The sequence below is a fragment of the Echiichthys vipera genome (genome assembly GCF_963691815.1).
Source record: "Echiichthys vipera genome assembly, chromosome: X".
Lineage (NCBI taxonomy): Eukaryota > Metazoa > Chordata > Actinopteri > Perciformes > Trachinidae > Echiichthys > Echiichthys vipera.
In genome coordinates, this window is record NC_139825.1 from 15,220,711 (window position 1) to 15,235,932 (window position 15,222).

Below are 15,222 nucleotides of genomic sequence, written 5' to 3' on the forward strand. Positions count from 1 at the left end.
GTGTAAACTGAGCTGGAGAAGCCGGAGTCAGATTCTGTGGAAGTGAGCTCTCTTTCACTTTGTTAAACATGATGGTTGAGAGTTTCTGGAGCGGAAGAGTGGTAGATTTCGGTAAGGCAATATTTATTTCACCCTCTCTGAATCAAGTGCTTACATAGAGCAACACTTTTTAAAAAGCATACACACTACAAGAGATGTTTCCCTCCTGGATCTTTTAAAAATGAGCTTCTATCTTGCAGCAGAAAAGGCAAATGTCTCATCAATATTTCAGAGATGGATCCTCTTTCTTTTTTTTGTGCAGCACTCGTTGCTCCCTTCTCTGTCAGTAAGAAAACACCGACCATCCTTTTCCACAAAGGTGTAGCTTATCCCAACACCTGTCGTTACTGGAGCAACAAGCCAATAAACATGTACTGTCTGATTTTCAGATTCAAACACAAATATTTAACTATAAAGACGTGTATTTAGCACAGCCTGTAGTTTGGCGCACAGTGAAACCAATCAGGCCTATGTTGCAAATCAATGGCATCATCATCATCTAGATAAGTGATTAAAATTTGATCAAGAAACTGTCAAACATGTGGTGGAAACAAATTGAGGCCATGCACTGGATCAGTTCAGATCAGAGCGGCAAACTGTGTGGGAGCATCAGCATGCACATAATCACAGATAAGAGCTGGAGGCTGATAACGCCGAGTCACAGACATTCACTCATATTAAACCCATTAACTGAAGGAATAAATAAACAATTAAAACATTGGTTGTGAAATAAAGCTAATGTGCAGGCAGGTTTTGTTCATGGCTCCTGCATTATTAACACAGTCTGCACTTAAAGACAACAGGAGGAGACAGTAAAGGATATATTATAACAGGCACCCTGTCTTGATCTGTTTGGTACATATTTCCGTTTTCAAAGAGAAGCTCTGCTGAACAAGTGTGTGTTTATTTTACTGACGGTGAGCTGTCTATTATCTCGCTTCAAAATGTATATTCAGTGAAATGCTGTGGAGTGCAACAGGAGAACAACTAAATGCATTAAAGGAATAGTTTGACATATGCTTATTTGTTTGTTTTTGTTGCAGAGAATTAAACGATTGATACCGCTCTCGTGTTTGTGCACTACACATAAATCATGGGCTGTATGAAACATGGACGTAGTCACTGTGACGACACCCATGTGTTTCTGAAGACCAAAGCTCAAAGTGGACGGCACCAGCCGTCACCATCTTGGTGCCTGACTCAGCCTGTGACAGCACCCACCTGTCACTCAAAGCAGTCATGCCTTGTATTATGCAGAACTTTAAGCCTTAATATAATCTAAACGGAGGAGTTATATAAGAATTCACGAGATGAACGGGAAAATTAGCAATAGCGACCAAAAACAGTCTCTGTACTAGACTGTAAACATGTTTGTCTGTTGTAAAGTTGGGCCTTTTAACATGGAGGACTATGGGGATTGACTTGCTGTTGAAGCCTCGAGTGGCCATTTGAGGAACTGCAGTTTTTGGCAAAGCAGCTTTGGCTTCATCGTTTAGAAGTTGATGCTTTTTATGAAATCAGAGCCAGCAGCTGGTTAGCTTAGCTTAGCATTAAGACATGCAGAAGGGGTAAATAAGTGGGTCTGACTGTCTTTAAAGCTAACTAAATAACATCTTGTATCTAAAGTTTGTTGAATTAGTTCCAAAAACACATTGTGGTTTAATGGTGCGTTTTGTGCTGTAACTCTTTCTTTTCCAGGGACGTTTCACATGTGTTTCAACTTGTATGAATTCAACCAGGCGTTTTCACAGTCTAACACTGTGAGCCTCCCCCTCTCTGGATTAAACTAAGTTATAACTTGTTAATTAGTGAGCTTTAGAGGTGCTGGCAGGTTGATTTTGTATCTTTCAGACAGAGCCAGGTAAGCTGTTTCCTCTTTTTTAAATCGTTATGCTAAGCTAAGCTAACCTGGTCATGGCTGTAGCTTCATATTTACTGACAAACATGAGAGTGGTATCTAAAGTTATCATCACACCATCATTTTAAACTTCAATACAATACTAGTGTGCAAACATACTCTACCTCCTTTGATACCAAAGCAAAAAGAAAAAAAAGGCACACTAAATTGGATAATCTTTTTAAAAATGAAAAATGTTTTATCTGTTTTATTTTAACTTCTGTACTTTCAATAATACGGTATCATTTTAAACACATGGTCTTGAAAAAGTATCAAAGTATTGATACTTTTGACAACCTTAGTGGTATTGATCCAACAGGAAGAAAGCATGTTTCCCAAAATGTCAAACTATTCATTTCATGCTAAACATGTAAATATTTTACAGAGAAAAGACAAGACTGTATTGAATGAAAAAAACAAAACTGTACAACCAGACTGTAAAAAAAGATTAAAATATATACATGAAATGCACAATGCATAGCTCATTCGCTCTATCCAGGCACAACGGACGATACCATATCAATATTATGATGAGAGAACATACTGTGTTGCATGTTAGCATCACATCTGAAATCAAACACAGCTATGCACAAAAGAGACTCAAATGTTTTGCTTCAGTTGAATGATGTGATCCTGAACAGTAAAGTCCTCTCTGTGATGAGTGCTGAGGTGAAGACAGCTCACTGTGCCCGACAAGAAGAGGAAGCTTTGCTTTCAAGTCTCTGGCAATATGCAGTTATGACTGGACGGTTCAGTCTGGGTTTGCCCTTCGATGAGACAAGTGTCCTCAGTTGGTAAAAGCTAAATTGGCTCCACGTAATTAGCTGGGTAAAGGCCCAGCTGGCCGTTGTCTAGACGACCTTTACACCAGCCCTGTTCGTCCTCATCCTCCAGCTTCATCAGCTCATCCCCTTTATAAATGAGAGGAGACAGAAATGTTCAGCAGAAGGAGATTATGTGAAACAATCCTAATGAATGTAAAACAGAGTCAATGTTCAACATCAATCTTATAGCTGTAAACTAGAATATTAAAGGAATACTTCGGTACAAAACCTGTGTAGGCCTAGGTAGTGTGGAAGACAGCAGCTGTTTAGTAAATGGTCAGTTTCAAGGCAAAACAAATATCACAATATCCAAACCAATTTTTGACCCATTAAATAGTCAGTTTTGTAAGCTTGGGGGTCAGTAGGGATCTAATTCAGGTTGCCTTTCTGTATTTTTTGTTGAGAAATTAACCAGGCGTGAATCTGTTTACATGCTTTAATGTTGAAAAAAACACATTCTTTTTCTCATACTGTCTGTCCGAATATACCTGTATTCACCCTTCTGTCTGAAACACTCTGTTTTATCGCCTGTCTCTTGAAGACCCCCTCCTGAAAAAAACAAGTCTACTCTGATTGGTCAGTGTTTCCCAATCTTCTGCATCTGCGCTCACCGTAATTGCAGCCGGGGTATGACTGTAACGTCACTGTAGCAGCACTTCCTACCTATATATATTATAGTGGTGACATCACATCAGTACAGGAAGTCCTCACGGCTCGTTTAAAGGCACAGATTCTGAATACGTAAATATGTGTGCTTTCTCTGTGGATTGAGTGTTTTCATACTTTCGCAGTATTGATTTAGCAACTCAGCTTGCAGACATGGAATTTTCTTTCACAATATGGGACCTTTACATGTAAGGCTTCAGCCAGCAGCTGGTTAGCTAAGCTTAAAGCATAAAGACTGGAAAAAGGGGGAAACAGCAAGCCTATTCAAAAGATTTTTCATTGGAGTATTCCTTTGACACATTATTATGATACTGACAATACAGCAGCAGAAACTGTTCTTGACACACTTGCATTCATTACTGAAATGGTTGTTAGCTTAAAGTTGTACTCCGAAAGATTTCCATCTATTTAATTGTGGTGAATCCATTAACCCACAAATTTTATGGATTACAACTTTAAGTCGTAACTGTGCTGCCAGAGACTCACACTCACCTGCTCTGAAGCTGAGTTCGTCTTGCTCTTGGCCATCGTAGTCGTACAGCGCACGCACTCTCACACCTTTACCCAAATCCTCATCGAAGGGGTTCGACCCGCCGTTGGTGTCGTTGCCGGAGTTTGGGGCAGTTTGGTCCTCGTCCGACCACTCTGTGGAGGCCGTGAATGCCTGGTTCTTCTCGTAGCTGCTGACACTAAACATACAATATTTCAACATTAACCGACCAGCAAAATGTCATGGAGTTGTAATGCTTCGTCTGCTGATTTCTGTTGTTTCAGTTTGTGTAGTTTGTATTTTTCTCTTTTTCCTTTATTTACTGAAACATTTCTATCACTGCTCATACTACCACTGCTGCTGTAACTACTATTTGTATTAATACGGCTATTAAGTCGTATTTGTGTATTGTGATTAAAAGATGAGTTATTATTATGATGATCTATTATTTATTACCACTTGTAAATAAAACTAAATTACATACAAAATTATATGAATAGAAGACATACTTTATTGATCCTCCAGGGGGGAAATTTTTTTCACACTATTTTTTACACACCACACACACTCACACAGGCCCAAAATACACACATGCACAAACAGGACCTATAAACATGCATTAAATGGACAGATAGGGGGCTGCCCCATGGATAGGGACCCGAGCAGTTCAGGGTTTGGTGCTTTGCTGAAGGGCACCTAGGGAGTGCCCAGGAGGTGAACTGGCACCTCTCCAGCTACCAGTCCACACTCCGTACTTGGTCCGTACGGGGACTTGAACCGGCGACCCCCACAGACTGAGCTAGCTACTGCTGCCCCTGAATACGAACAAATATTAAATGTTGATCAGACACCATACAGTGAAGGAAGAGAGTAACATTTACATTATCTCTGGGTATCAGGGTTGTTATAACAAACAATTAGAAGATCTAACATCTGTTTTAAAAAAAATGTTTACCTTCCCCGGTCTCCAGCTTGAGCGTGGTCTACTCCTGTTGTGACATTCGTCAGCATGACTCCATCGCTGCCTTTCTTTGACTTTTCTTTCTTGGAGATGTTATGGGTAAGGTCTGGGTTGTATTCCTGCAAAACATGGAACTAAACATATTTAGTTTTGACCAGTAACTACTGTTCAATCCCAGATATCACTAAGTTTGTCATATTTAAGTCATACTTATTTCGAGGAACACTGATCAATATTTTATTTTACTTTTATTTTACTTTTTACACTACCTCTTAACTTATTTCCCCGTCATTTTTGTTGTTATTGCAACTCTTAAACTAACCTGACACAACAAATGGTTTGTTTCACAGAACCATCTGAAAAGCTGTGATTGCAAAAAGGCAGGCACCTTCACCTTTTGTCTATCAAAGCCTAACTACAACAAATCAGATCGACGACCCATATACCATATGACGTAGGAAAGCGCCATGAACAGCAGAACCAACTTTTGCTGCGGGCAGTCAGGAGATAAGAGAAAACATACTTTCCATCAAGAAAAGCCATTCTTTGCTCTTCTGTCCATGAAGAAAAACTCTCCATTTCTGATAAAACTGAAGCTACTGCAGCATCTACGCTAACCTCTTTAGGAGATTAACTGAAGTCTGACAAGATGGATTCTTGCGTATTGTCGTGATATACCAAGATTCCAGCTGCCATGCAAGGTAACTATTAAACAAGGATAGATAGATAATGTTATATTAAAGGAGAAGGTCAAAATTTTGGGAAATATGCTAATTTGCTCTGCTGCCGAGAGTAAGTTGAGAAGAAATAACTTCCTGCAGTCTTGAGGAATGTCTTCATGCTAAGCTAATCATTATTATTCGCATACAGACATAAGTCATATCAAACTTCTTATCTAACTCTCAGCAAGAGTGCCAAAATGTCAAACTATACTTAACAGTAGATACAGCAGAATGTCGCAGGTTTCCAGTCTTGATTCAATGCCTTTAAATAGTAGCCTTTTTCTGTACCTCAAACTGTGGCCAGTTCATATGCATCCCGGGGCCGTGGGTGTTGCTGAACCACTTCAGATCTTCCTGAGGGCTGGACGATGTGATGGTGCGTTCAAGTTCTCTGTAGACTGTAGCATAGCTGTGAAAAGGATTTAGGGTACAGGTAGATGACAATCTGATAATTGTGTCTTGTCGTCATATTAACTGTTTTATAAACATCTCAAACCTTTGGTCTTCTGTGAGGTTGAGGTGGCGTTTGACGTCCAACAGCACCTCCCTGAGGAAGCTCAGCCTCTTCTCTTCAAACTGCTGGCACTGATCGAACACCTGCTCCATGTTCTCCATGTACTGTGGAGTGCACTTACTCAGCTCATCCAGAGCCTTCTCATACTTCTCCTTGGCCTAGGTGGTCACACACACACACACACACACACACACACACACACACACACACACACACACACACACACACACACACACACACACACACACACACACACACACACACACACACACACACACACACACACACACACACACACACACACACACACACACACACACACACACACGAAACAAACTCTTAACAGCCTGAAAAAAATTCTGTTGCACGATATCTCCCTCTTTGCAGGTGTGCCATTGACCTGTATGAATGTATATGATTTGTTTTCCTTCACGTTTTTACCTATTATTATTTTTTTTTCTATTTCATACCTGCTCTGTTTAAATGCTGCTTCTGATGTTTTTTTAATGACCCTGATGAAGGCCACAAGTCGAAACGCCATAGAGTTGTTCTATATACTACTAGTGACCTTTTCAACACTATAAACCTTGAAAGGACAATAAATGTGTATTGAAGCATGATAAAGAATCATATTTCAAGAGTGTGAAGGTCAAGACAGTCAAATGAGACCAGAGTCCAGTTCAGTACAGCCAAGATAATGTTGGAGTAGTGAGGCAGACACATACATGTAGAGGGGGGGCAGTGGTGTTCGGTCACATTAATAATGCTACACTGACTACAGCTAGGATGCCTTTATAAAATTGGCCCAGAGAAACCAGCTCTATATCTGAAAACAGCCCGTAACTTGATTTGCTTTTTGATTGTGGAAATAACCAACTTGTGCATAATTAGCTGCAGCAGTCAATGCTCTCACCTTCTGTGAGTCCTGTTTGCACTTGTCCACCTTCTCGTGGAGCTTCTTCTGCTGGTCAGCGGTCACAGAGGCCTCTCCCTTGCTGTTGGCCTCTCGAGTTGACGCCAGCTTCTCCTCTTTACAGGCCATGTGGTAGGACTTCTTGGCAGCCTCAAGCTACAGGAGCAACGTGACATGAACAAATTAAAAAAAAATTGTTTGGACATCGTGTGTGTTGGTAGTCATTGGTGCATAAACTGCACAAATAAAGTAGTAATAATAATTAATAATTACTGATTAATATTCATTTTCTCTCTATTCTCTTGCATATAAAATGTCCAAAAATTGTGAAAAATGCTCATCTTAATTCCTGATGCTCCTAAATTGTTTTTTGGGCTGTTTTTTGGGGGGGCCAACAGTGCAAAAGCAACAAATCTTCATGATTTGGAAGCTTAAATTAAGGAGTTTAATATCTTTCTGTTCATAAACAAGTCACTTCATCTGCAAAATAAAGCTAGCAAGACATAATATTCTAACAACCATTAATAGATCATTCCTAATAAAAGTGTTTCAGGTATTTGTGCAATTAATAATTTATCTAAAACTGATATTAAAGGGGCATACAAGTTCCTCATATAGAAAAAATATATTTACCCCAATTGGCATCTAGTCATTCAGATAGTCATCCGCGGGCCATGTCCCCACAAACAAGCTATTGTGGCCCCCTCCCTAATCCACCTGTGGGTGCTTCTCGTGCAGACTTTGTGTTTTATTACTTAATATATTTTTTATTAATATTCATACTGAAAGTGAACATATTTTCGCAACATAAAGTGAAATGAAAATGAATAAATAATTAACACTGGTCAAATTTGGTCTGGCGCTTGACCTCTAACATACTGGTTTAAGCACGCGCTTCGGAGGTTACAGTGAGCGACTCAGATGATGGTCAGTCAGTGGCTACACCATTCTTCTGGGCCTCTACTAGCGCCAAACGAGGGAGAAGATTCACCCAGGCCCAGCACATCCATCTCCGAAGAGCTGCCACCTGTCAGCCGCTCCCGCCAGCATAAGTGCTAACATTAGCTGTGGAAGACAACCGATGGACATCTTCGAGACTGACAAGCTGACTGCTTTCAGACATGCAATAACATCCGGGGCCTCCACAGTGAGGTGTGAGAATTCATTCTCTACTCTAACCGAGTGGAAGGTTCAACACCTCTCAGGTAAACCTGAAGGTGTGAGAAAATAAAACACTCTCTCACCTCTTTTAGCTTTTTGGCCCAGGGTTTCTGGGCCTTCTTGAAGCCCTCATCTGCCTCTTTGGTTTCCTTGAATCCTCCCATCATCTGTTTGTGGTACAAGTCTTTCTGCCAGTTCTTGACTTTCTCGAAGTCCTCGTTGATCAGGTTGTTTTTCACTTCCTGGTGAAGCTCGCTCACCTTCTCTGCCTCAGTCATCACCCCCATCCAAGCTCGCTCTACTGTTCCATACTGAGGCCCTGGTGGAGGAAAAGTCAAATGATGCGTCAGATCAAAACAAAAATACAGATATCATTGAAAAACACGTGAATTTCACTATATGAGTGTGAAACTCCGGTTACCTTTGTCTACCAGCTGTCTCCATCTCTTGGACCACTCGGTCAGTTGCTGTGCGTAGGCTTTCTCGATTTTGGCACGCTCCTGGATGCAGTTCATCAGGTCATTGCAGAGCCGGTGACCATCATCAATCCGCTTCACTGTACGTTTGTAGTTCCCAACCTGACATAAAAAGTCAGTTATTTAAAGGAAAAGGTCAAGAGTAGACCAAGAGTCCAGCAGCGGAGACACATGAGTTTGATGTCATTCTCTTCCTAAGCGCAACACTATCAGAAAAAACAAGCAATCATTGATAAAAGAAATTGATAAGCTCAGAGGCAGATGATTCCAGTTTCAGTCCCAATTTTCCAACAGTTCTCAACTGGAATTGGTTCTCAATTCCCATCACTAGGGGCCATAGTGGGTCAGAGGCCAGCAACAGCAGACTTTCCGGATCCGACAGAAAGTCAGGACTTTTTTTCCCCGGGCGGTTGAAAAAAGAAAATTGGAGGAAACACAGTAATAGGTATGAATTATCCATTCATTCCAACAAAAAAGTGTCTCATTATTGACTGTCATGGCTGACGATGGCATGATTTGTATTTATGAGTAAATGGCTGTATATTGTATTGCTGTTATAGGGATCACTGTGTGAGGTGCCGAGAGAGTCTGCTGGTGTGAGTGGAAGCAGGGGGTGCGTTAATTTCATATAATTTACAACTGTGGATGCAGGAGCATTAACCTCCTTGTTAGGTTTGCACAGAGTAAGGGGCTAAAATCCTATAATACTGCATTGATTTAACACCGTTGTGAAAAACAAAAAAAGGACTTCATCTTTGCTGAATGTCTTATAGGTGTTTATCTATGCTTCCCCCTGAAAAAGACAAATCTCAAACGTGGACTAAATGAAAGCAGCTGGAGGAACAAATGATTGTATTCCACACCAGCCCTCTGCTTCAGCCGAGTCAGCAATCAGCACTGCAGCAGCTCCACTGTAGAGCAATGAGTGGTTGTGATGTAGTGACTGTGTGCTGGCAACAGGCACCTTTGCGGCTCCAGCTGATTGCTGGTCGTAGAGACATGATGAGGATGAAACACAGCCAAGAGGCAGTGGCTTATAAACCCTGAACGTATGAAGTAAGGATAAGTTTTCTTTCTCATATACTTGCTGAGTCCATCCATCATACATACTTTATCTAATTATGCAGTAGCAACATGATCAATGGTCAGTATGAGCTGTAGATTACAGTATGTGTCAAACTTTTTCCTGGTTTGAACACCGCAAACCAGCGATCATTTATAATTAATGGACTTCTTTGAACTTGTTTCTCAAATTACTTTGGGACCGTTTGTGCTCAGCAGATGTTGTTGAGAAACCCAGTACAACATACTGTCATCTAGAGCTAAAACAATAAGTCAATTACTTCATAAGCAAAACAATAATCTGCCACTATTTTGTTGATTTGAGGACTCCTTTATAAATTAAGGAGTTAATTTGAGGTAATAAATGACTTAAGACGCAACACAATGCCCCTCTAACTAATTATTTGAGAATTTTTTTTGTCACATTAATCGATAATAGAAGTTACTATTGCTTGCAGCCTATCATCAATCTATTAATTGTGACAAAACATATTTGACGCCACGTAAGAAAGTACAAGGTTTAACAGAATATTATAATATAATATAATATAATATCAGCTTTAGAGACTAAAACAGACTGTAAACATGTTTATCTCTCCTGTAAAGTTTTGCATTTTACCAGTGGGGTCTATGGGTATTGACTCGCTTTTGGAGCAGCCTCAAGTGGCCATATGAGGAAGTACAGTTTTTAGCACTTCTGCGTTGGCTTAATTTTTCATCCCCGGAGGTTGCTGCTTGGTTGCGATACATGAAAAAAGGTCAAGCTACAACTAAAATGCTTGATTAAGAAATTTTAACATGACAGCATGAAAGCAGGTGCTAAAAACTGTGTCATCTCTGATGAGAGCTGTATTAAATGTGAAAAAAAATTGCAGACATCATTGCTACCTCAGTGTCAGAATCACTGCACTTTTAACAGTTGCTTAACAGAAGTTTTAGCCGACTCAGTAAACTTACTGGCACTAAAATGTAACCGTCATTATGTTGAGTGATTAAAAGTGTGTGTCTGTGATGGCTAAGGGGCTTGGTGATGAATCACTTTGATTATTTATTTGTTATATTGAGTTTACGTGTGAATCTGTGACTACACGCAGTGGATAAACGATCTCTCCTCTCAGCTCCCAGATGAAGCAGGTTCAATCAAAGTTCATCACTAAGCGGTGTCAGTTCTAAGTTATGTTTAATCTGTCAAAGACTGTTCCCTGCTGTCTCACCTCCCAGAAACTGTCTGTGGTCTCCTCCTGGCTGGAGGACTCGTCGTAGGCTCCAGACATGGTCTCCAGATTTGGAAGGATGGCTTCAGGCGATGGCGGTTTGCAGCAGAGTAATTCTCCTCATGCACTGGAAGAGCAGATGAGCACAGGAGGGTAAACACACAGACTATAAGAAGAACTAACAGTAACATAAACACTGATATTATATATGTATATGTGTATATATATATATATATATATATATGTGTATATGATTATTAGCTGCAACCATCGTGTTACAAACACTCTTTCTGGCTATGTTCGACAAAGTAATCGTCTTGTCTGTTCAAACTGAACAACATCTAGTTATGATGTGCATGTTTTATTTTAGCCTATAATTTAGAGATTAAATGCTTATTCCTGCAGCTCATGTGGTCACAACATCAAAGTCTTAATCTAGATACTTTGTCCATGCTCTTATAATAAACATGCAGAGTTATAACAAATTAAGATGGTTTTAGATAATATGAACCTATGGCGAACAAATAAATGACATTTTTATTTTCCACACTAAAGGTGTACTAGAAGCTAATTGATGAAACACAAAGAAATTCAGTTTACAATAATATAAAATAATAGGAAACAGAAATTCTCACAATTGACCAGCTGGACCAAATGTCTGGCCTTTTTCATTAGTAAACAATTACTTTGTATTGTTCTGATAATGTTTCAATTATTAATGAAATTCAATAAACAATTACCGAAAATGGAGGAATTATCATTGAATTCAGTATTTCTGCTTGATTGAATTTATGTTCTGTCAATCACACAGCTGCGTCAGCTCTGAACATTTACAACTTTGCACACATGTTTAGCTTTGTACCAAAGTCCAAACTAAAGGAGATGATATCAGTGATATCATCAGGGGACCTGAGCACTTTACACATACTTATACTTTCCACACACTGATATCAGGTAGGCTCAGGTATGTACAAAACCATCCCGCTCTCATAACCGTGTGTACCCCTCGGAGTACTTCCGGCTGTTTCTCTCTCTCCCCTGAGATGACTTTGTCGATAGATGTAATGACTGGCTGGAATTATTAGTTGACAATTATTATTATTATTATTACTCAGTTTCTGTCACAAACAATGTTTTCTCATTGCAGAGTAATCTTCCATCATTCCAGTCAACTAACATTATGCCAAGGCCACGCTGGAACACCTTATCCTGCTGCAGAAATTATAGCTGTGACATGACTACTAATGATGACACATGCTGAAATTAGGGCGCAGAAGGAAGACAGAAAATGAAATCCATCCAACTGAAGAAATCTTATTTGAATAAGACCAAAATGACAGATTAGTCGATGAAGAGAGAGCAGCCTTAAAGGAGACACAAAACAACTACAGAAAAATGCAAAACAACCACTAGGAGAAACAAGCTTTTGTCTGTGTCTGGAGGCCCATTGTTTCAAAATATGTGCATGCATCTATTTATCTGCACAGGGACTGATTATTCCAACAAAATAACACTGAATAAGTAGGCAGTGATCTATGTCTAATGATGTCTAACTGACTGCAGGCACTAGGTGTAACAGGTGAGTGAAGACAGAGAGAGATTCAAAACAGTATCCTGGTGCTGCTGCAGTGCCAGTGCCACTGCCACGCTCACCTCCACGTGTTCAGGTTCAGTTCACACAGTAATTTGAGTTTAGGTTTTTTTTAAAAAGAGGTAATTTGTAGCGGGTCAAAAAAGAATCTGTATTTTTTCTGTTTGCATATTATATTCAAGATAGTTTACAGTAAAGCACCATACCATGGTTTTACATATTGTTTTACCACCATATTTCAGTGTAAATGTTATCACCAACCTAAGAGAGAATTAAAACTTGAAGTTATGCTAAACTGCACTCCCGGCCTGCAGATTTGGCAAAATGCAGAGTCTGGCAAAACATCATTAAGAGCATGCAGTGCAAACTTCCTTAAGCTTCCCAGATAAACTTCAATTTTACAGGTATCATTTTAAACATTTGTCTCGTCCTGAAAAAAACAACATAAAGTCACCCCCTGGATTAGTTATTTTAAAGGTATTTACACAGGGATCTACTTTGAGAGACAACATATATGTGGTTTTGCTGGACTTTGCATTACCTGGATCTCTACAGTAGCAGCAGTGAATGAGCCATTTAGAAGGAACACAATAATAAGATTAACACCCAGGTTCAGAAACATAGGAACTTAAGTCTTGCTTATCAGAGCTTCCCACCTGCACATGAGCTCCCCACATGTTTTCATCAATCCTCACGGATGTGATACAACACTGAGATAAAAAAAACCCTGATGCATTACAAAAAATAAGAATCAGGATATGATATGAATGCAGGAGCTACAAACAAAAGAATAAAACAAACAGAAACACAGATCAAGATAAGATGTAAAGCGAGGATGCAAATTACCTGCTATTTGACAATATTGTTATGAGCTCCGTGAAATGCCGGCTGCACCTACAGACAAGTTTCGGTAAGCCTGTGCTGGAATACAAAATATCAATAAACAGCTGATACTGTGAAAACATTTGATAAGGATTTGTTCTGTGATGTTGTATTGATGCATCAGCTGCGTATGCAAGGACATTTTAAATCAAAGTATTCTGAGAATTACTCATTTAAGTGCTGAATGATTACATTAGTAAATGGCTTGACATTTTGGTGAATACGCTTGTTTATCTCCTTGTTGAGAGTTTAGTGAGACATATCACTCATGTAAATATGAAGCCAGAAGCCAGTTAGCTTAGCTTAGCATAAAGACTGGAAACAGTGGGGCAGGTAGCCTGACTCTGGGAAAAGGTTAAACAATCTGCCCATCAGCACCAGTTTCTCTATTTAATCAGTACAAAAAACAAAGCGTAGAAAAGAAACATTGTGGTTTTACAGTGGTTTATAAGCCTGACAACCTGGCAAACTGTAGCAAACAACTTTATTTAGTTTTTTATACGAAGCTTTGATAGTGCTGGTAGGGAATTGTGTTACCTTTGGACAGAGCTAAGCTTCCCCCATTTCCAGTCTTTATGCCAAGCACAAACACGAAAATGTTGAACTATTTCTTCACAACAGATTTTGTGCCTGTAATGAAACAAAAAACAGATAAACAGACACAGTCGATTTCTGCTCAACATAAAAATCACAATTTGATTCGTCACAAAACCTTGACCAAACCATGAGGCATCAAGAGTGTCTTCACCCTGTATACATACTGTTTGTCTCTGTCTAACTGAAGCAACCAGCTGATTAGAAATTAACAGTTAGATGATCATTGTCTCATCATCAACCCAAGAAAAAAGATTCTCACAAAGCTGAAAGCTTCTGATGAAGAGGGAGACACATATGAAACAATAGAAAGAGAAAAGCCAGTGATGTGTTTTGATAGGAGATCAGGGGGAGGGGTGGAGTTGTATGGGTATTTGGGTCAACCGTGGACCAATGGATAGAGCAACACTTTGCACAATAAATGGCAGAGATGAAATGGAAGTGAAGGAAACTCAAATCCACTTAATTGAGGGGAATTCTTCCATAACGGTCGAACCCAAATGGCTTAGGGCAAAACAAACACCTCGGCCGGATGAAGAGTGGAGCATGGCATGAGTGGATGTTTATCATGCTTGGTTAATCCATTAGCTACATGCCGAGAGGAGGCTTTTGTTCAGAGGAGCCCTGTGCTTGGCTCGCAGAAAGGCAGATCGCAGTGTAGGAAAACGGCCACTGACTAGCTTCTTCCACTTTTTTATCATAGCCAACAAGTACAGATGAAACTTAGACAGAAATTATGACATCAGCCTGACTGTATTTCTGTTTAAAGTGTATTATCTTGTGAGTTATTCATCGCAGCCACACAAACCATACCTTACCACACACACCCAAACATTGTGAGCACTCTCCAAGGTTTAGTCACCATCACATTGATCCATTCTTAACTCCTCTTCTCAGTCAAAAAATTCACATCCTCAGAGACAAGCAACGAGACTAAAAGAGCATCACTGGGCCTCCCCGTTCCCCATCCCTCTAAAGCATGTACACAGCCCCCCAAAAGCACCACAACTCGCAGCAGCATCAACACGTCAAAAGAGTCAGACCCCAAGACAAAGACACACCCGGAGAGTGGGAGAACACAGCCCCCCGCCACAGCAACAAAAGCTTACCCCCAGTCCTCCATTAACAGCAGCTAAGGCTACAGCTAGGAGTAAAGAGACACGTGGGCTCCTCCAGCACTCAGCCCCTCTCCTCCTCTTCTCCCCCTCCTGTTCGC

General features: G+C 40.1%; 1 protein-coding gene across 1 annotated transcript; it reads right to left on the reverse strand.

Moving 5' to 3' along the window:
* Nucleotides 1-2,686: 2,686 nt before the first annotated feature.
* pacsin1b (protein kinase C and casein kinase substrate in neurons 1b) lies at nucleotides 2,687-10,999 on the reverse strand (the record flags this gene model as incomplete). Its single annotated transcript, XM_083938720.1, has 9 exons — nucleotides 2,687-2,847; nucleotides 3,919-4,115; nucleotides 4,872-4,996; nucleotides 5,888-6,008; nucleotides 6,096-6,271; nucleotides 7,027-7,182; nucleotides 8,271-8,506; nucleotides 8,609-8,765; nucleotides 10,940-10,999. The coding sequence occupies 9 exons, from the start codon at nucleotides 10,997-10,999 to the stop codon at nucleotides 2,738-2,740; spliced, it is 1,338 nt and encodes a 445-aa protein (XP_083794846.1). The 3' UTR covers nucleotides 2,687-2,737.
* Nucleotides 11,000-15,222: the final 4,223 nt, after the last annotated feature.